At 42.2% G+C, this 20,862-nt stretch overlaps 1 protein-coding gene across 1 annotated transcript in view; it reads right to left on the reverse strand.

Moving 5' to 3' along the window:
* LOC126455015 (lachesin-like) overlaps positions 1-20,862 on the reverse strand; it is a 1,274,520-nt gene that overhangs the window by 216,262 nt on the left and 1,037,396 nt on the right. Inside the window, exons 5-6 of the mRNA XM_050091143.1 lie at positions 19,970-20,098; positions 5,710-5,847 (exon numbers count right to left, since the gene is read on the reverse strand). Of these exons, the coding sequence (XP_049947100.1) occupies positions 5,710-5,847; positions 19,970-20,098 (267 nt within the window). The remainder of the gene's footprint in view (positions 1-5,709; positions 5,848-19,969; positions 20,099-20,862) is intronic.

Genomic DNA, 20,862 nt, shown 5'->3' on the forward strand with positions numbered 1-20,862 from the left:
TAGGTTAATGTTAGTCAGGGCCATTCTTTTGTAGGGATTTTTGAAAGTCAGATTGCGTTGCACTAAAAATATTGTGTGTCAGTTTAAGGACAGTCCTGTATAATTATTCAAAGGGGACGTTTCAACCGGTGGTAGTGTGGCAACGCGTACTTCCTGAAGAAGGGCGACGTCGACGTCAGAGGCCCCAAGCTTGTCACATAGGAGCTGCAGCTTGGGTGCAGTGCCGATTATGTTGATGGTCTGTGTGGCAAACCAGTACGTTTGTTTCAGTGGTGGTGGACGCGGACATACCACCACCAAGGGAAGTATGAGGAGGGCACCGGCAGGAATCCCGTCCCATCTGCTGCAGTTCCTCGCTTTTGATGTTAACAGGCATCCTCGTCCGGGGGAGGCAACTCATCCGGAGGAGGGGGGATGCCTTCCTCAACGTCGTCGGCCCATGCTCCTGTGCCGTGGGTCTGTCCAATGTCCATGGGAATTGCATCGTGGTGAGAGAGATCTGGAGCTGTCGGCGGGGAGACAAACGTCTCAACCTGCGCACCGAACGTTTCATTGTGCGTGCCGACTTCCATGGTGGTCCCGTCCTGCGTAACGTCCTGTTCGTCGTGAAAGCTGTCCGCCGACCACTGCGTGGAAATGTCGGCTTGTTGGGTGTCGTCTTCGTCGTCTTGGGTGGCGACGCTTTGAGAGCCCGTATGTGAACGGCGGCGGGGTTTGCGCGCGTGTTCCTCAGTGTCGGACGACGACAAGGAGGAGCTTGACCTGGTTCGAAGGCGTCGGTGGGTACAATGAAATTGTCAAACAGGTGTTGTGAATAAGTACTGGTCTCCTCAGCCTCCGGTGCGGGAGCCTGTTCGGCGGCAAAGTTGTCAGGTGGGACGTTTTCACCGTGCGTAGGTGAATGGTAAGGTGGGACGTGCCGATCGGAGGGACCGGGCGACGGGCTGGACGAAACTGTAGACGTGGCAAGAGCCGCTGCGTAAGTGACAGTTAGGGCGGTCATCATGGGTGTGGCGGACGCTTCCGACAACGGGAGCCGCACGACACGTCGTTGAATGCATTCAGGCCGTAGGTGACCTTCTTTCTCGCAACCGTCACAGGTGCGAGGTTGGCCGTCGTACATTATAATGGTACGGCAGCCTCCGATACGTAGATAGGAAGGCACGTGTTTCTGCAACTCGATGCGGACCTGTCCGACACCGTTTAAAACGGGATAGGTTTGAAATTGTACCCATCGTTCGGCGACATGTTCCAGTACGTTGCCATAGGGACGGAGCGCCGCGGTGACGACGTCTGCAAGTAGTTCGAACAGCAGTTCGAAGATCCTTATCGTTCGTATGGCCAGAGCTGCGTCGGAATGAAAGAGGCGCAGTCCGCATTTTGCCTCTTGAAGCACCTTGGCGCTCGCCGCATCGTTGATCACTTTGACGTATACGGTACTGCTAACTATGGACAGATGGATACCAATGAGATCCGTTGGTGGTATTTTAACTTCATCGCGAATAAATCGTTCTTCCTCCAAGGCCTTGGGTCGGGGGTAGTCGGAACAAAAGTTGAAACGTAAAGTCTTCTTCCGATAGTTGTGCGCCATGGCGGTCTAGAAGGAAAACGGCACTTACAGCGACCGAAGCAAACACAAACACACGGGGCGCGCCTCGCCTGCAGCCATCTCGCGCGTGACCGCCTCGCAGCACTGCCGGCGGCAGACTGTGTTCAGTTACCCAACCACGACTCGCGACCCGTCCTCACAGATTCAGTTCTGCAAGTACCTCGTCTCCTACCTACCAAACTTCACAGAAGCTCTTCTGCGAACCTTTGGAACGCCAGAAATCACTTCTGTCTTACTCAAAGACTTCCGTCATTTACTGAGAACTGTGACCTCTCTGACAGGAAATCACGAATCCAGTCGCATAACAGAGACGATATTCCATAATTCATGCAATTTCACTACAAGCCGCTTGTTTGGTATGGCGTCAGAAGCCTTCCGGAAATCCAGAAATACGGAATCCATTTGCAATCCCTTGTTAATAGCACTCAACACTTCATGCGAGTAAAGAGCTAGTTGTGTTTCACAAGAACGATGTTTTCTAAATCCATTTTGACTGCGTGTGAATAGAACGTTTTCTTCGAGATAGTTCATAATATTGGAACACAATATACGTTCCAGAATCCTGCTGCATATCGAAGTTAATGATACGGGCCTGTACTTTAGTTACTCTTACTACCTTTCTTGAATATTGGTGGACAAATCTTTCGTCGAGCCAACGGTTGTATATGATTGTTAAGTATGGACCTATTGTATACTGTCTGGACCAGAAGTCTTGCTTTTATTAAGTGATTTAAGTTGCGTCACTACTCCGAGGATATCTACAGATACGGTTAATAAGCCCATCCAGAAAGCATTCAGATGACCCACTTTCCCTTTATTTCAGTTGTTGCACTCTAACTTGCCCTGAAGGGAACCGTAGCAAATCAGTCGAAACATCGGCTTAGTTACTTCGGTAGTAGTTACAATTACGCGCCCCTATATCCAGAATTATTGTATTCAAAATTTCATTTTGTGTAATCGTATTTGTTCACTTACCCGTTTTGTGTCGCTTATAATGTTTTACCTGTTTGTTATATTAGACATGCTAAGGACAAGATAATCTTGTTCAGCCAAACCGTTGGGATGCGACAGTTGCGCTTGCAGTGTACTAATAAACTTACGTTTGCTCTCAGAGCAATTGAAATTTGTCATATAATTCATTATTTAATGTGTCAGACGTTTTAGTAAGCTAAATAGATATACATAGCATTTTTACTGGAATTATTCCTCTTCAGGAATTTTCATTGGAAAACAACTGATCACTTTTTAGAAGCACTAGTTTAAAATCTTTCATCCCACAGCAACTTCGCAACCACAAATATTTATTTTTGTCCTTGATGACACTGTAACAGCCGGAAACCGGTTTGTAAAATATGTTTCAGAATATTACATGGTGCCGCGAATTTGTTCATTCACAATAACAGTACGAGCAGTATGAACTGATTGTGCACAAAACTGCTGAAACTTAAATGTCTCGGAAGATATAAAAACCTGTGTAATTGTTCAATAGCGTCAGATAATTTTGGCCACCTATCTGTGTCCAACATTACATGTCTTCTGGAAGAAAATAGCTTTAAAGATTACGAAAGTACGCTGTACTACCAAGTTACGCTTAAAATGTATGTTCCATTCATGGCAAAGAATTACTGTACATAAAGTGCACTGTTTAGAATCTGTCCTCAATCATGCGCAAGTAAATTTCATTTTCCAGGAAGCCTGTGGGAACCTTGGGCGTAATTAATTAGAATCTCTGCGTTCAAAGTATTTAACTGCTAATGGAAAACGATTTGATGAGATTCCAAGAATAATGAATGCAAATAGAGAAACAGAGACAGATAACGCACTTTAAGACCAGTTTCATTCTGTAGCAGTTTCAAAAGTAGACTCGCTTTAACCTCGAGATCGCGTTTAGCTTGTATTTTCTACGTTGTCCAGGACGAAAATAAAACTTCACTGGGTATGAAAGAATTCCTCGCAGAATTTTTTGCTGTTGGCAGAGAACGTATCCCGTACGAAGAAGACAACACTTTTGTAGCTTAAATACGCTTTACGTGTATTTCACTACAGTGTTTTTGTCTCAGTAGTATTTACAAACTTCAGAGTAATAACATAAACACGTTTTATGTAAATGAGTAAGTGACTTAAAAGTGTACTAAAAATCATGTACCAACAGTAGACATTGGTTTGCTACGTAAAACCTACACTTAGCAGTTTATTTGTAATTACTCCACTTAGTATGATTTGGCTACTCATTGCAGACTGGCCCTCATCGATTTCCTAACGTATTCGTAACACGGTGCAGTTCTCAAGTTTCAAAACAATCAAGTAAATCGACCTTAGTTTATGGAGTATTGCTATGTATGAAATATCTTACCCCAATTAAGTGGGTAGAGTTAAATCTCGTAATCACCATTTCGCTGGTTCTGATTTCGATGGAGATACATTTCGTCTAACTTTTTCATTCAGGTCAATGTCTGTTATCAAACTCAGATGTTAAATAGCAAATATTGAAGCGGATTCAAAATACCGTTTTCATTTTAAATTACTAATCACATGAAAATGGAGTATTCATAGTGAATTAAAGCTTAAAGCAAAACTACGAACGATTAAAAAGAAAGGAAACGTATTTTTATTTCTAGAGATCAAGAAAATACAACATAATATTAAAACCACAAATGTGTTCATATAAAAATACTTATATCACTATGAATACTCGCCTTTTTAAATAATTAGTAATTAATAATGAAAATGTTTTAATTTAAAAAATTATCATGCTTGCCATTATTAATCAGTTAACATTGCAGTCCGATAGTAAGTATTTAATTGAAATAAAAAGGTAACTATCTCAAGGAAAAATCAAACTAGTGACTACATGATTACGGGGTTAAATTACTTTGTACTTACCTGGAAGGTATTTGGATAACAAGCTCGTAAAGTTTTATACTTAACAGCATTTAATGTATTCAGATCTTCAGAGTCTATTTCTTTGAGTTGTTTTGATAATTATACAGTACTTCTTTAGGAAGCTGACGCCCATGCAGTGCCCTTCACGTGGTGTAAATATCACGTAAACCAAAGAGGACCAGACCTTATAATTACTTTGTAAGACATTGCGTTAAGAATACAACATATTATGAACAGCTCAAACTCCCACTATATGTAAGCAGGCTACAAACATTTGTTGTTGATAAGAATTGTCCAAAAGCTGACATCTTGCTTGCTTACTGATGAAACATCTGTGGACAGATCTCGCAACTAGATGAGCCAATATGGGTACTGTTTACAGTTGTTGTCATTAATAGAATATATACCAGTTACAGTATGAAATCATAGTTGTCACTTACACTCTTGGTATTGTAAGAGAGAGTCGGTGGAATAAATCCTTCTCCATCTTTAGCTACAACAAACTGTGGGCAATTAATGTCATGTTTGCACTTCCTGTTGACAGCTGATTTCTGCCTCTTGTATGGATATCCGAATTTAAGTTTTACGTGCGGGCAGCGATTGTTGTTAATACAAGATGCAGAAAAAAACGTGATGAAACCAGAGTTGTATGGACGGCGTCAAATCGAGAAAAATTTCGCAGCTAACTATTGTTCGTAAATGCACCGTTACAGAGCTGCCGCTTTGAAACGAAATTTCAGCTTTGTCTTAATTTTTGTGCGGCCACACAAACCTTCAGCTGAAGACGGCTGACTAACTCACCGTTGTGTGCTATTACATGAGTCAAAGTCAATTTTCTGTTACGTTTTCAGTAACGTTATGTTTACATCGATGGTACACTGTGATCCGTTTTTCAGTTGCTCTTGAGGAAATATAGGTTTCTTTCTAAAAAAGACGTACAGATTTTTATATTTTCGTAATAAACAAAGTTGCAAGGAAGGCAATCATCTTGATTACTGTCCAATTGGTAGTTAAAAACCATTTTTGGGAAACATTATTTTGCTTTCGGACCAAAAGTTATTTGCGATGGTCAAGATGAAGAGGACTTTTACTGTTAACAGTACAAAAATATAAATTGGTGACAAAATCCTGTTACTGTTTGTTAGGATACTGAAGGATTCCCCTACTAATTGACAATTATTTCTTAATTACGTATTAGAATGTAGGTGATGACTGACCTTGAGCGATGATCTCCCCGTGGTCACGCGTCCAGTAGTTGATGGACTTGGGGAAGGCCTCGGAGTGACACTCCAGAGTCATCTCCTGACCTTCGTAGGCACCGACCAGCTGGTTCTGGATCCAGATCATTGGCGGAACTGCACAGGTACCACGAAGTAACAGGAAGCATACAAACTCAGTTTATTGTTAATTATTATCATTAGTATCTTAGAGTATAACAATTGACCAAAAATATATTTTGGGGACTACATGCAGATCGTCCATGATTATTAAAATCACTATGCTACCAGTAAGGACACTTTAATATGTCCTGGACGAATGATACTGTCGTAACAAAGTCAACCTCTCAGTATTATTAAGAGAAGCAAGGGTGTTATGCTTGCCTGACTTCCATTATATAGGTGTATTATAAGTGACTTCGTGCAGTTACTAGAATTTCAAGGGTTATCGAAACTCAGTACTGCGATTTCAAACCCTTCATAGGACATAAGCTGATGGGAGCTGTATGAGATATTCAAAAGCGATCGGGACAAAATCATCAAGGAGCAATTACACACATTGCTACTCGGGATAGGCGATAGAATGTTAGTCGGTTGCAGCGAGCCTTACTGGTAGCAACAGGCTGTAGAATACAAGACCGAGCTCTAGCTGTCTTCTCGGTGGGTTTTATGCAACCCCATTATGTAAATTTCAATAACTACCCAACTTCAGTGTGCTCTAAGACATTGGATGGAGGTACAATGCTGATGGCGTCATGTTGTCTGAGATCTAATAGTACTGCCAAAATATTTATGTGTAAAGAATAAAATATTCCAGTACAGTGGAGGAGGTCGATAAGTTTATATAGGAATGAGCTTCTTGCTCAGATGAGTACTTCGGCGTTATCTAAAATTGTTCTGTGCAAGTTAAACGATAGAGGAGTTCAGTTATTCACGTTTCCGTTTACCATTGTGCTAGGGTCTTTGGAAATTCTTTCCTTTATCCGGGTGCAGTGGGCGGCAGTCTACAATGCGAGATCATCACACTAATATCGATGTATGCAGTTTTAAAGCATTGTAACTCGTTATTGTTGAGAAACCTCAACACGGAAACTGGATGCAGAACAACGTACGGATGAGAATAACCCACCGTTTGGAACGTAACCGGTATTTTAGTTCTGAATAACCGGTATTTTTTGGTTATCTGTTTAGCCTCTGTTACAGCAACTGATTATTATGTTTTACTAATAACCGAGTAAAAAACCGATAAACCAACCAACCACAGCAGCAGTGATAAAATTTTTCGTTTTTAAATAAACCTTTTTTTAAGAAAAGGGGCAATTTTTATCCGTAAAACTTGCATTGCTTTGAAATATTGCGTTATTATAGAAAATGGGAAAAGCAATCAGTTTTATTTCAGTAACAATGCCGACAGAAAAAAGCTACATACACATGACAGAAAAATTAGTACAGCTTTGCTAAGACAACATTGTCACCGCTGCCGTGTGTCGTGGCTTCAGGGACGGTTGTACGTGCATCGAGCAAGACTTAAGCTCACCTGACCTATACGGTAGTTTGCCGCTGTCATTACCGGACATTCGTTGTACTGTAGAGAGGCACCAACTTTGGTCTGGAAATATTTTTACGAAGTGACGTAGCAAAGAAGTACAAGGCGTCATTTGTCTGTTGCTATGATACAATAAGAGGAAGGAAATTATGATAACTGTAAGATACTACAAACTTAACAATAATTCATCCATAACATTCAATAACAATAAGTAACTGGCCTGCTACCTGTGTCTGCATAATATGCCATTATATTGTAGCCCGTGAAAACGGACAAATTAACAAGTAAAACAGTATTCTTCAGCCTCCGTTTTCACTCTTTAGCATTGACTGTTCGTAATGTACAAATAGCGCAACTATCCTTGATTACATGATTTTTCAGTAGTTTCAAAAAAATTAGAATAAACAGCAGAATACTGTTGATTTTTTGTAGTATTCAACCGCTTATCACTTTTCGAGAAAAGCAGCGAACGGTGAACGGACTATGTTTTTTCTTATATGACTGTTTAATTCAACATTTTGATTCTGTATATCTTGAAACTGAGAGAGACAAAATTTTTCTACCTTTGTTTGCTTAGTACGCTTGCTAAAGGAAATAATAAGAACAAAAAACCGAAAATCTGTTATTTCGGAAACCAGTTATTTTGAGCGGTTGTAACAGCCAGGTTAAACTGCCGTGAAGGAAAACGCGATGTAACTGAAAACCGGTTGTTTCAATGATTACTTCGATCCCTAGAAAAACGTGAAGAGACACTAGCATCTCTGCCTTTTTATTCCCTCTATGATTAGTCCAAATGATCATGGCTTCGTATTTTGCGCTGTTGGTAAATTTTATTCCTCCCTCTATGAATGGCATTAAGCAAAAGGATTTCTTTTCTTATTATTATCATTATTCCCACAAGCGAGTGCCCCCTAACACCCTTGTTCACTTCATTAGATGACCATCGGTTGTTAGGCACTTGCGGATGTTAAGAGATGAGGGTTAGTACCAGACATGTACTTATATTTTTTTATTCGAGCGTAACCCATTTTCATCTTTCATAAAACAGTAAACAGCTCTTACCGAAAACTTTCACTATTCGTTGTGGAACAATACTGTTTAACAGGCACCAGACTTCTCGCTGTTCAAGTTATTTATTTTGGAAACGATCCAGTCGTCTACCTCGACGTTGCGAGTTCTGGTTTTGTATGTACACGCTGCCTGGATCCAAACCGGACTATGAACTGTCGTTTTCGAGCGGCTATTTATACCTGAATTCGATTAAAAAAGTGGCTCTGAGCACTATGGGACTTAACATCTTAGGTCATCAGTCCCCTAGAACGTAGAACTACTTAAACCTAACTAACCTAAGGACATCACACACATCCATGCCCGAGGCAGGATTCGAACCTGCGACCGTAGCAGTCCCGCGGGTACGGACTGTAGCGCCCAGAAACGCACGACCACCGTGGCCGGCGAATTCGACTCCCCACACCCTCTCTTCATGTGATACTCTTTTGTTTTACAGAACCCGAACTGGTGTGTAACGCACATTCTCTCCGTTCTTTCCACTCTGGTGGCGAGATTTTAAAAAGCTGAGTCTTTGACACCAAGCCTACTTTAAATGTAAATCTCACTCCCTGTTCATTTCGTTTTCCGGTATATTTATTTCGATAGACTCCCTAATTATGCTGTCCCACACTCGGCATTTGCATCACGATACTGGCCTAACCGTTTTTGATTTCATGATAATATTCGAGGCAGTGCTCATCGACAGCTGCTCTACTTGGTTGTTTCACAAGGGTATGTTGCTGATGTTCCTGGTGCATCTCCTGGGCGTTTTTAATAGCCTGTCTCGCTGTTGTTGTTTGTCCACGTAAGACATAGCACATTCGCATAGAATGCGGCACACACCGGCTTTCAGAGACCAGACAGTCTCTGACATTACGTCTCTGATGACGGGAGCGAAATGTATTCTATAGGAGTCTACCGATCTTACCAAATACTGGGCCAGCATAATGTAGCGTGTAGGCAAACGCTTCTTTGCTTATTTCTTTGTTTCTCAGTCTCAGTCTCACTCTCTTTCTCAGGAAAGGCAAAGGTACCGGAGACAAATCTGACATTACGATTGACAATATTTGTCGACCTAGGAAAAGCCTTCGGAAAGACGGTGCAAGATGATCGACATCAAAAATGGTTCAAATGGCTCTAAGCACTATGGGATTTAACGTCTGAGGTCATCATTCCCCTAGACTTAGAACTACGTAAACCTAACTAACCTAATGACATCACACACACCTAAGGACATGCCCGAGGCAGGATTCGAACCTGCGACAGTAGCAGCAGCGCGGTTCCGGACTGGAGCACCTAGAAGCGCTCGGCCACAGCGGCCGGCTAATCGACATCTTGAGAAACATTAAGCTGTAGGAAAAAAACAGGTAATATACAGGGTGATTGTAATTAAACTTTCTAAACGCTGTAGAAATAACACTACTGGTCAGCCTGACGTCACATTACAACGGAATACTATCGGAAAAGGGGGAAAACGTATGGCAGAAGAAGAAAAAATAGTGTAAAACTTGATCAATAGACGGCGCTGTATATGTCAGCATACGTCACTGAAAATACCTATCATGCGCACGACCTATGCGCCATGACTGTCTCAATGCAGGATCGCGCTCTGCTTGTAAAGCTGTATTACATGAATGGTAGCTGTGCCCACCTCGCTCTGCAGAAGTTCCGGACACTGAATGGTTTGAAAAACTGCCGTAGGTCTGGAGAAAATGATTCGGAAATTCGAAAATACCGGTTCTTTAGGTGAGCAACCTGGTACAGGGAGGAAAGGAATTGATTCGACTTCAGGGTAAGCAGTGGCCACAGCAATGCAGGAGGAGACGAGTGGTGGTGTACAAACGTTAGTGCACGCCAGAAATATGGACATTCCCTTGAGCATGGTGCGTAAAATACTACGAAACATCCTTCTTTGCAATCCATTAAAAATTACGTATGTGCACAAGTTACTTCCTCTTGACCTGCCGGCAAGAGATACATTTGCTTTAGAATTTCTTGCTCGCATGGAAGTGGACAATGATTGGCCGCAGAATATTTTGTGGACAGACGCAGGCCACTTCCATCTGACAGGATATGTCAACACATAGAATTGTCAAATGTGGACAACGGAAAATCCACACACAAATCAACCAGTACCACTTCATCCTGAAAACGTCACTGTGTGGTGCGGGCTTACGGCATCATTAATCATAAAAAATGGCTCTGAGCACTATGGGACGCAACTGCTGAGGTCATTTGTCCCCTAGAACTTAGAACTAGTTAAACCTAACTAACCTAAGGACATCACAAACATCCATGCCCGAGGCAGGATTCGAACCTGCGACCGTAGCGGTCTTGCGGTTCCAGACTGCAGCGCCTTTAACCGCACGGCCACTTCGGCCGGCCAGTAATCATAGGTCCATACTTTTTCGCAGAGGGAGATGCTTTGGGACCTGTTACCTGTACCGTCACTGGTAAGCACTATGAGTGTCTTTTGCGCAACCACATCATTCCAGCTCTCCAACAGCGTGGATGTGTGGATGAGATCATTTTTATGCAAGATGGCGCACTTCCGCACATTGAAAATCCATCTAAGCAGCTCCCGAAGCGCCATTTCGGAATTGCTAGAGTTATCAGCCGTCATTTCCCTACAGTCTGGACTCCCTGATCACCTGGTCGTAATCCGTGTAAATCTGGCTGTGGAACTATCTGAAAGATATTGTGTTCGTTGTTCCGATTGCAAACTTAGATGCATTGAAGGCACGCATTTCGCAACACGTTCTGAACGTGACCCCGGAAATACTTCGAGCAGTTGTGAGACATGCTGCTTATCGATTTGAGCTTGTTGCAGAAAACGATGGACAGCATACTGAACATGTTTTGCACGAGTCACACGGAAATTAGTAACCCGATTTGTTTTTGATTCATACTTTTTATGCGGTTTTCGGCCTCAGGACAATTAAAAACCGATCGGAGTGATGCTTTTTATCCGCGTTTTGTCCTCAGGACAATTAATAACCGATTTTTACCTTCTGATATGATATGACCTTGCCGTGGTGGATGGGCTTACGTAACTAAAAGTATCACACCTGTACACCCATGCACACTGAGTATTGCAGTGTGTTTAACGTCAAACGTACATCTTAGGCATTGTTGTATGATTCATTTGTGATTTGTAGTTGACCACTATTAAATTATGATGCTTACAGCGCCATCTATTGCTACATTTTGTATCTACTTATTTTTCTTCTGCCATACGTTTTCCACCTTCTCCGATAATATTCCGTTGCAATTTTACATCATTCTGAACAGTGGTGTTATTTCTACAGCGGTTTGGAAGTTTAAATTTAATTGTAGTTACCCTGTGCAATATGTGCAAGAAACGAGATGGATCAATAACAGTCGAACATGATAAATGAATTGTTTGGGTTAAAAAGGGTGTAAGACTGTGATGCCGTCTGTTCTTGAAGTCTGTCGCCGTGGTATGTTTCAATAAAATAATGTCACTTTACAATTCGCGCCACGTCGAATAAAACTCTCGTCGTAGCAATGGCTGTCTCCACCATTGTCATCAGGAATTAAAGTTACTGACTTCGGGGGCTGGCACGATGTTCCAACTTATGTAGGTTCGATATCAGCATTTGGCACCTTCCAGGGAAGGCCGAAGGGCGAGTTGGTCAAATCATAGCAGCTCCGGCTCGCCGCAGGACCGAGTGACCTCAGCTAGCGCACGCGGCCGGGGTCACGTTTGAAACAGCTTCTGTGATTGCCCTTTTTAGAGATTCCAATACATGTTAAACTGAACTTCTTACTCGGCTATTCCTTACTGCAGTGTCTATATCCTCAGAGAATTTCAAGGGCACCTCTTCATTCCTTAGCACTTCTGTATCCAACTTCTTTGGGAATTGATTATTCCTGACTAGTCTCTTAAGCTTCACCCCTCTCTTCATCAGTATTCAGTTCTAATCTGAGTCTGTATCTGCTCCTGGGTACGCCAAACAATCCAGTGCCTGATTCCAGAATGTCCGTCTCACCATGATATAACCTAACTGAAACCTTCCTGTATCTCTCGGCCTTTTCGGGGTGAAATCTTCCTGTACTACCTGGCCTTTTCCAATTATGCCTTCTCCTCTTAACATACTTGAGCAGTGTATTCGTTATTACTAGGTGAAATTTATTACAAAACTCAGTCTTTTTCCTCTCTCATTTCCTTTAGTACCTGGCCTTTTCCAATTATGCCTTCTCCTCTTGACACACTTGAGCAGTGTATTCGCTATTACTAGGTGAAATTTATTACAAAACTCAGTCTTTTTCCTCTCTCATTCCTAGTACCAAGCCCATACTCTCACGTAACTCTTTATTGTACTCTTTCCCCTACAGCCGCATTCCAGTCCAGAATGACTATCAGATTTCCATCTCCCTTTACGAACTGACATACCCGTTCAATATGCTCATATACGTTCTCTATCTCTTCATCTTCGGCCTTCGTCGTCAGCATGAATAGCTGACTATCGCTCTCTGTGTTGGTTTGCTGACGATTCTTATGAGAACAACCCTATCACTGGACTGTTCACAGTAACGTACTCTCTGCCCTACCTTCCTGTTCATAATGAATCCTACATCCGTGATATCATTTTCTGCCCCTGTTGATATTACCGTGTACTCATCTGACCAGAAATCCTTGTCTTCTTTCCATTTAACTTCACTGACCATCACTATATCTAGATTGAACCTTATCATTTTCTTTTTCTGATTTTCTAGCTTTCTTACCGCGTTCAGACTTGTAACATTATGCGACTCGACTCGTGGAACGATATCCTTTCGTTGATTTCAATCCTTTTCTCAAGGTCACCTCCTCCTTGGCAGTCTCCTCCCGGAGACCCGAACGGAGGACTATTTCGGAATCTTTTGCTAATGGAGAGATCATCATGACAATTTTCAATTACAGACCACATATCCTGTAGATATACACTATGTTGTTGATCGTTGCTGAAACTTATGCCTTTAAGGGCAGTCAGACAACCAAGGTCAAGGGAATGCTTGAACCTCTGTCCGCTCCTCCGCCCTCTTTGACAAGGCAGTCGGCTGAATGAGGGGTGACTTCGGCGGCCACTTTTGATGATTTTTATTCGAAATTTATGATGGGGTGGGTTTCAAAACGGGGATCTACGACGTTCTGGTTATTAATCAAATGCGATACTCCTAGACCTAGCTAACTAAAAGCCGGTGACTCAATAAAAGGTACGTAAGATAAGACGTGAGACCATTAAATTTTACATCGTAAATGCATTATTCATTGCTCCTCAGTTCATCCAAAGCAGCGTAAAATGGCTGCACTTCGAGAAGTGCTTTACCGCCCAATTGAAGTCAATCTCACAAAATAAATCTACCGTTGTGAGTTGGATGTCATTAAATTTATAGCACATGCTAATGGTCACCCGCCAAATGTTATCGTTCTTGTTCAGCAGGATACCACATGTAGGTGTTATATCTGCTAACATCGGTAAATAGCTTAGAAAAGAGGGGTAGAAGGGTCATACCGATTCTCTGTAGCCCCAATAAGGTCGGACACCTGGTAAGGTACCACGAAACTAGAGAACCAGTCGCTACGCGCAACCGGATGCCCATCGCATCCAACGTAGTTAGTGTCCTTCCGCCTACATAGACCAAACTGGCAGCTCTTTTACCTTACAGTTCAGAAAGTATCAGGACCTTTTCAGTTCTAAATCCACCCTCACCAGTGACTTGAAAGACCATAATCATTCCGTCTCAGATATAACCACGAGTTGTAGCTTTTTACATATTCGACATAAGGACCCTATTTTAAATATCTTAAAAGAAATGGAATTTATCCGCAGTATTAACCATAATCCGTCGTTCATTTTGAATGAACAAACTTCGCTGAAGCACGCAGCCCTATTGAATAACTTTTCTTTTTTGAAAGTGCACTTCACCTCATTTCGTTCTCCTTCTGATTCTTAAACTTTATTCATGTATTCTTCTTAACTGGGTCAGTCTTTTTGCCATTGCTTTGGTGGCCCTTCATTAGAGTTAGCTACAAAACAGCATTTAACTGTTTGCCACAGGGAGGACTTCAAGATCTATCCAGTTTCTATCTTGCGTCGCTTAAAATGTCCTCTTTTGATAGAAGTCGTCGTATCTTTATTTAGCCTTTGTCTATGGCGCGCTCTTGTGCGCCATTATGTGTGTCCTCGCTAAATTAAAATTTGCCTGTCATTCATGACGTAAAATGTTTTTGTCTCACGTCTCACTTTACGGATGCTTTGTCGAGTTGCCGGCTTTCAATTAGCAGTTTTATTACCTTGCTTTATCGCTCTCGGTGTTAATGTGTCCGTTTATTGCAATTGCTACTAGCTATTGAATAGTATAGGGCTTTTTGACAGCGAAAACTTTTAGGTTAAGCCACTTTCAATTTTGCTTACTAGCAAAATATTTTTTTAGTAAGAGTGGCACATTTGTCTGTTCTTTTACCTCATGACTACGGTACGTTATTCCTCGTGGCATTATGCATCCCAACTACGTTAAAATTTGCACGTCACTCGAGGAAAGGAAAAAAAAATTAATTTTACGGTTTAATGCATAAGCTTTAAGTAGCCACCTATCACTAGTTCAAATTGTGAACCGCGAGGCTTGTTGGTCCCGTCGTATTCTTCCTGTCAGTAGATGGCAGTTTTACTGACAATTTAGTTTACCAGTGTACTTTCTACTTCGTGTGCGCTACTTCGTGCTCTGCGCCCGCTCGTGGTACGTACACTGCGTCCTGTACTTGTCCATCGCACCACTCGGGGTCATAGCACAAAACGTAAGTGTCCTGGTCTCCATTCCAGTCTTCTTCACTTGGGCAGTAGACCGTTGTAATGTCTCGTGACGCTTTGGCACTGACATGGTTTACCGCATCTAGCCCGACCGTTGTTTTCAAAAAAGTTATATGGTACGTCTCTTTTGTTTTTTCATATGTACTAATGAGTGTTAGAATTATTATTAGCTTCGGTGTCTTGTTTATTTTCAGTATCGTACCTGATGATACGTAATAGCCGGATCAGGTCGAGATCTAAGCGTTGAAAAACAAAAATACTTATAAATGAAGCGGTAATTTCAATCTTCGCTGATTTCTCCGACCTCTTTTATAGCAGAATCCCATTGTGAAGATGCATGGGTCAAGACACAAGTATTTTCAGATTGTATTTTATGTTCGTTTTCTATGCGATGAAATGTAACACAGACTCGCAGAAATATCGACGCAGAGTCCAAGAAGGCCCACACAGAGAACAGTTGTCGATCTTTCGAAACAAGAACTGAATGTCGGCTCTGTTGCAGCGCTGAGCAACTTTTCATCATCCCCGCGCCCAATATAGGATATTGCTAGTGGAATAGCGCCCTTCATTGGGCATCTTTCACGCGACGCAGATGAGGGTGTCACGTTACTAGCGAAAGCTAATTCACCTAAATCTACTATTAGCAAGGAATATGTCAGGTTACTAGCGAAAGCTAATTCACCTAAATCTACTATTAGACAGGAATAAAGAAGTGGCTTGCAATTATTACGTGAGAAGGAGGGCTCGATTGTCTTGCCAGTCGACGAAGAAAATTCCAGTATCGTTCTGAACACTTAAGATTGCCACCTGAAGGTGGTACATTGGAAGGCAAATACGGGAAGCTTAGTCGCGATCTATCACAGACCATCGTCAGAAACACAGTGAAATTGTTAAAGGACTATAGTATGGCAGAAGAGGTAGTGAAGAAATTGACTCCACGTGCAGCCAGGTCTCCCTGGCTTTATGGATTGTCGAAGATACACAAGAAAGGTGTTCCTCTGAGGCACAAGTTTTGAATGTTGTGAAGTTGCATCCTACGATACGTTGACGACACCTTCCTGAATGGCCTCATGGTGGAGATGCACTTAAGTAGTTCATCGACTACATGAACAGCGTCCATCTCAACATTATGTTTGAGATGGAGAGGTATGACTGGCTTCCATTCTTGGATCTTTTAGTGGAAGGCAGGAGGCTGACTTGGTCATACATTGTACAGGAGATCTAAGCACACTGATCAATACTTGAAACGCCAGTAGTTTTCACCACCCTGTACAAACGAAACCAGACATAAATACATTAGTACACAGAACAGAGATTATTTCTTACGACGAGCACATACTGTCCGAATTACAGCATTTGGGAAGCGTGTTCGGGGCAAATTGTTACAGGAAAGGAGAGACTGCGGTACCTACCAGGTGCCACCGATGAAAGATGTCACGTGCATCGTCGGAAGCCACCAAAGGGGGTGCATTTCTTCCATGCATGGGGAAACGGCTAGCAATAAAGGACGCTTGCTGCGGAGACAAGGACTTGAACCAATTTAACGGCCCGCCTCCAAGATAGGAGACAGGTTACGCTCTGCGGAAGACACTGTAGGTCTTCGAGTTCTTGGCGTGTATGGTGCCCCTGTGAATGCCCTAGCATTTACTTGGGACATACCATACTGAATTTTGCTGAGCGTTGTGCTGATGACACATGACGTATTAAACAAAGGGAACTTGAGAAATCGGCAGTGGCTGAACAAAGCCTAGAAAATAGACATAAAATACAAATTGAAAGATGAAATTCTTGACTCATGCATCATCATATTGGGATTCTAAATGAGACAGCAGAAATTAAACAGCAACAATTTTAACAGAGACCATGAGTATACACTTAACAGGGCATGAAGGATGGCTTTGTCTTGTACAGCGAAAGTAAAGACGAATGATTAACGCTTATATGGAGGTGGGAGCAACAGTTTCAAATGTGGTACTGGCCTCTCGCACTAACTTAAGTCGTTGGGTCCCGAGCTGGAGCTGCCATAGGCTGTTAGTCTCGAGTTCTGCGAACAGACATAGCGAAACTCCGTCCCATCTCCGACAGGCAGTAACTTTAACTCCTGATGATAATGATGGAGACAGCTATCGAAAGTTCGAGTGATGTGACTTTTAAACCGAGAAGTTTTTATTGAAGGATGCAGTCTCTCGACCCTACTGTTAAATCTACACATAGAAAAATCAATGACGGAAATAAAAGAAAGGTTCAGAAGTAGGATTATTATTCCAGGGGCAAGGATGTCAAAGATAACGGCTACTAACTACAGTGCAGTCCTCAGTGGATGTGAAGAAGAATTGTTGAGCACACACTACGGGTTGACAGTAACCCGAAGAAAGACGATGGGAATAAGGTGCAGGAAAAGTTAGATTACCGATAAACTTCACACCAAAACTGGTGACACAATGGAGACGAAGTAAAGAAATGCTGTTACCTTGAAAGCAAAGCCGGCCGCGGTGATCTAGCGGTTCTAGGCGCTCAGTCCGGAACCGCGCGACTGCTACGGTTGCAGGTTCGGATCCTGCCTCGGGCATGGATGTGTGTGATGTCTTTAGGTTAGTTAGGTTTAAGTAGTTCTAAGTTCTAGGGGACTGATGACCACAGATGTTAAGTCCCATAGTGCTCAGAGCCCTTGAAAGCATGCCGGAAGAGGCAAAGATGACATAGCAATTAGGCTAGCACAGGAAAGGAGGACATCCCTCGCCAAAAGAAGGCTACTAGCATCAAATACAGACTTTAATTTGAGGAAGAAAATTTGTGAATGTGCGTCCGCACAGAGTATGGTAGTGAATTTTAAGGAAACCAGAAAAGAAGGAAACCGAAGCATTTGAAATTTGGTGCTATAGAAGAAAATAAATGGACAGGCGAAGACAGATCCTGGAACACATTCAGCACAATTTTGAAACGTAGGGTATAAGTGCTACTCCTTGTTGAAGAGGTTGGCACAAGAAAAGAATTCGTGGTGGGTCGAATTAGACCACTCGGTAAACATATGAATATAAAAAAAAGGCTCCCGCAGTTAATGGCGGAGGAAGGTAATTGCATACCATCTATAATAGAATCATGCCTATTAAATCACTGCTGCGTTCAAACCTGCGCGGTAATGAGACTCCTAGATATGCTCATGAGTATCACGAGTAACTTGAGTAATCGTGGTGATTCGGCCATTAATGAGATGTTAGTGGCGTTCACTGTTTCTTCTGGGTAGATATAAATGTGAAATGTACAGATTACATGTTTTTACGATAAGTATTGTATGAATAACTTGCGAGTTTTACCAAGGAACAATATATTATGCTACAATGTATGCCTATTCCATGGAATTGAGATTCTGTGTTTGAACTCTGACCTCTTTTGTCATTACTATTCTTCTTTTTGGCTTATGATCTGGACGTTAACCGTAAGGAGCGTTTAACGAAGGTTCACCTTGCTGTATCAGCCAATGTAAGTTATTAACAAAATTGAAAATAGAGTTGTTTGTGTCTTAAAAATTGTGTCCGTGCTGATATCATTTGTAATTCTAAATCTTGCTTGTCTAGAGTAGACATTGGCCTTAACAGAAATTCTTCATTGTTAGGTTCCACCTTAAAAAATAATTAAGAACTTTCTTTTAGTTCATTGTAGAGGCGTTCCGCCGGTTAGAAAACTAAACTTTTCTTTCAGATTCTACGAGCCTTGCGTTTGCTACAAATAATTTAATAAGGTTCATTTTCAATATTTCTCAAAGTTGCGAGATAACATCCTAGGCAGGGAGGCCTTGGTCACAGGATCCTAGTTCTGGTATAAGATTTTATTTGCAAAATGTACGCTTGTTGTCTCTTATTGGAAATAAAGAAGAAACCACGATTTTGAGTTACGTATTTATTGTTGCAGAGTGAACAGACTGGTGAAATATTCTCTGGTGATATGAGCACACGACTTTTAACTTGACGTCGACTAGGCATATATTGAGGAATATCTGTGATGAGTATTTACAATTCCGTAACCCCTCGGAACTGAGCTAGTTTACTGAGTGCTTATACGCGTCGGGCAAAATTAAACAACATATTACACTGAAACTTACTGGCAGATTAAAAGTGTGTGCCGGACCGAGACTCGAACTCGGGACCTTTGCCATTCGCGGGTAAGTACTCTACCGACTGAACTATCCAAGCACGACTCACGCCCCGTCCTCACAGCTTTAATTCCACCAGTACCTCGTCTCCTACCTAAGCCATGTCTCCGCAATATCCTTTCTTCCAGGAGTGCTAGTCTGCAGGGTTCGCAGGAGAGCTTCTGTGAAGTTTGGAAGGTAGGAGACGAGGTACTGGTTGAATTAAAGCTGTGAGGACGGGGCGTAAGTCGTGCTTGGGTAGTACAGGCGGTAGAGCACTTGTCCACGAAAGGCAAAGGTCCCGAGTTCGACTCTCGGTCCGGCACACAGTTTTAATCTGCCAGGAAGTTTCAAATCAGCGCACACTCCGCTGTAGAGTGAAAATTTCATTCTAGAAACACATTACACTGTTAATAACATTCCTACATTAGTTATTTCTCTTTAATGCTGAGCCATTGCGTTAATGTGTGTTTCTTTTTTATATAAGTCACGGCTCATATTCATTCTATTATATTGCACTGATAGTAAAGAAAATGAGTCACAACTATTTTTATTTTATTACATTAAGGGCGCTACTGAATTGTTAAACACAACTTTCTGAGACAAATGTCCGTAAAATCTTTTCCTTGATGATCCTTTGCCCTTGTAGCGTACCGGTTTGTGATCTTGTGTGGAGAATGAGATAAGCTGGTGGTCTACAGAGGGGATGAACGTACTCACAGTGTACGATGAGCATGATGCGCTTGCTGACGCTGGGCGGCACGCCGTTGGAGGCGATGCACAGGTAGGCGCCCATGTGCAGCCGGTTCACGCGCTTGATGTGGAACACGCTGCCCTCCACGCTCGCAACTGTAACACACAGGAGCCACGAGTGGTAAGTGCGTGCCTCTGCTCTCACACGTCTGCATTTGGCTGTAGCTCGCGATAGAGGTGAGTGAAGGCAGCACTCTGAATGTCTTATAGTAGCAGAGCAATTTCTGCAGAACGGCAGCATTCTGTTTCCAGGAGAAAAAAATTTTAATTTTACCACACCCAATCCTGCTGTCTTTATCACAGCAAGTTCCAGTTGCCAATCATTCTCCAGCGTATAATTATGCAGAGTCGCATATAAGGACAGCCTGAAAATTACCAACAAAAGGAACAAGTCGCGAAAAATAAAAATCGCTAGAAGCAATTTGAAAACTAATGTCTTAAAACTCGCTAAACTCTTTGATATAGGAACTAACAATTTTTTTGGCAAGGATGAAAATAAATTGTATATTCCACATGTTCAGTTAACCTACACTGCTGCTCATTAAAATTGCTACACCAAGAATTAATGCAGATGATAAATGGGTATTCATTGGACAAATATATTATACTAGAACTGACGTGTGATTACATTTTCATGCAATTTGGGTTCATAGATCCTGAGAAATCAGTACCCAGAACAACCACCTCTGGCCGTAATAACGGCCTTGATACGCCTGGGCATTGAGTCAAACAGAGCTTGGATGGCGTGTACAAGTACAGTTCGGCCACCATTGACCAGACGTTTTCAATTGGTGAGAGATCTGGAGAAAGTGCTGGCCAGGGCAGCTGTCGAACATTTTCTGTATCCAGAAAGGCCCGTA

The sequence above is a fragment of the Schistocerca serialis genome, chromosome 1 (genome assembly GCF_023864345.2).
Source record: "Schistocerca serialis cubense isolate TAMUIC-IGC-003099 chromosome 1, iqSchSeri2.2, whole genome shotgun sequence".
Classification (NCBI taxonomy): Eukaryota; Metazoa; Arthropoda; class Insecta; order Orthoptera; family Acrididae; genus Schistocerca; species Schistocerca serialis.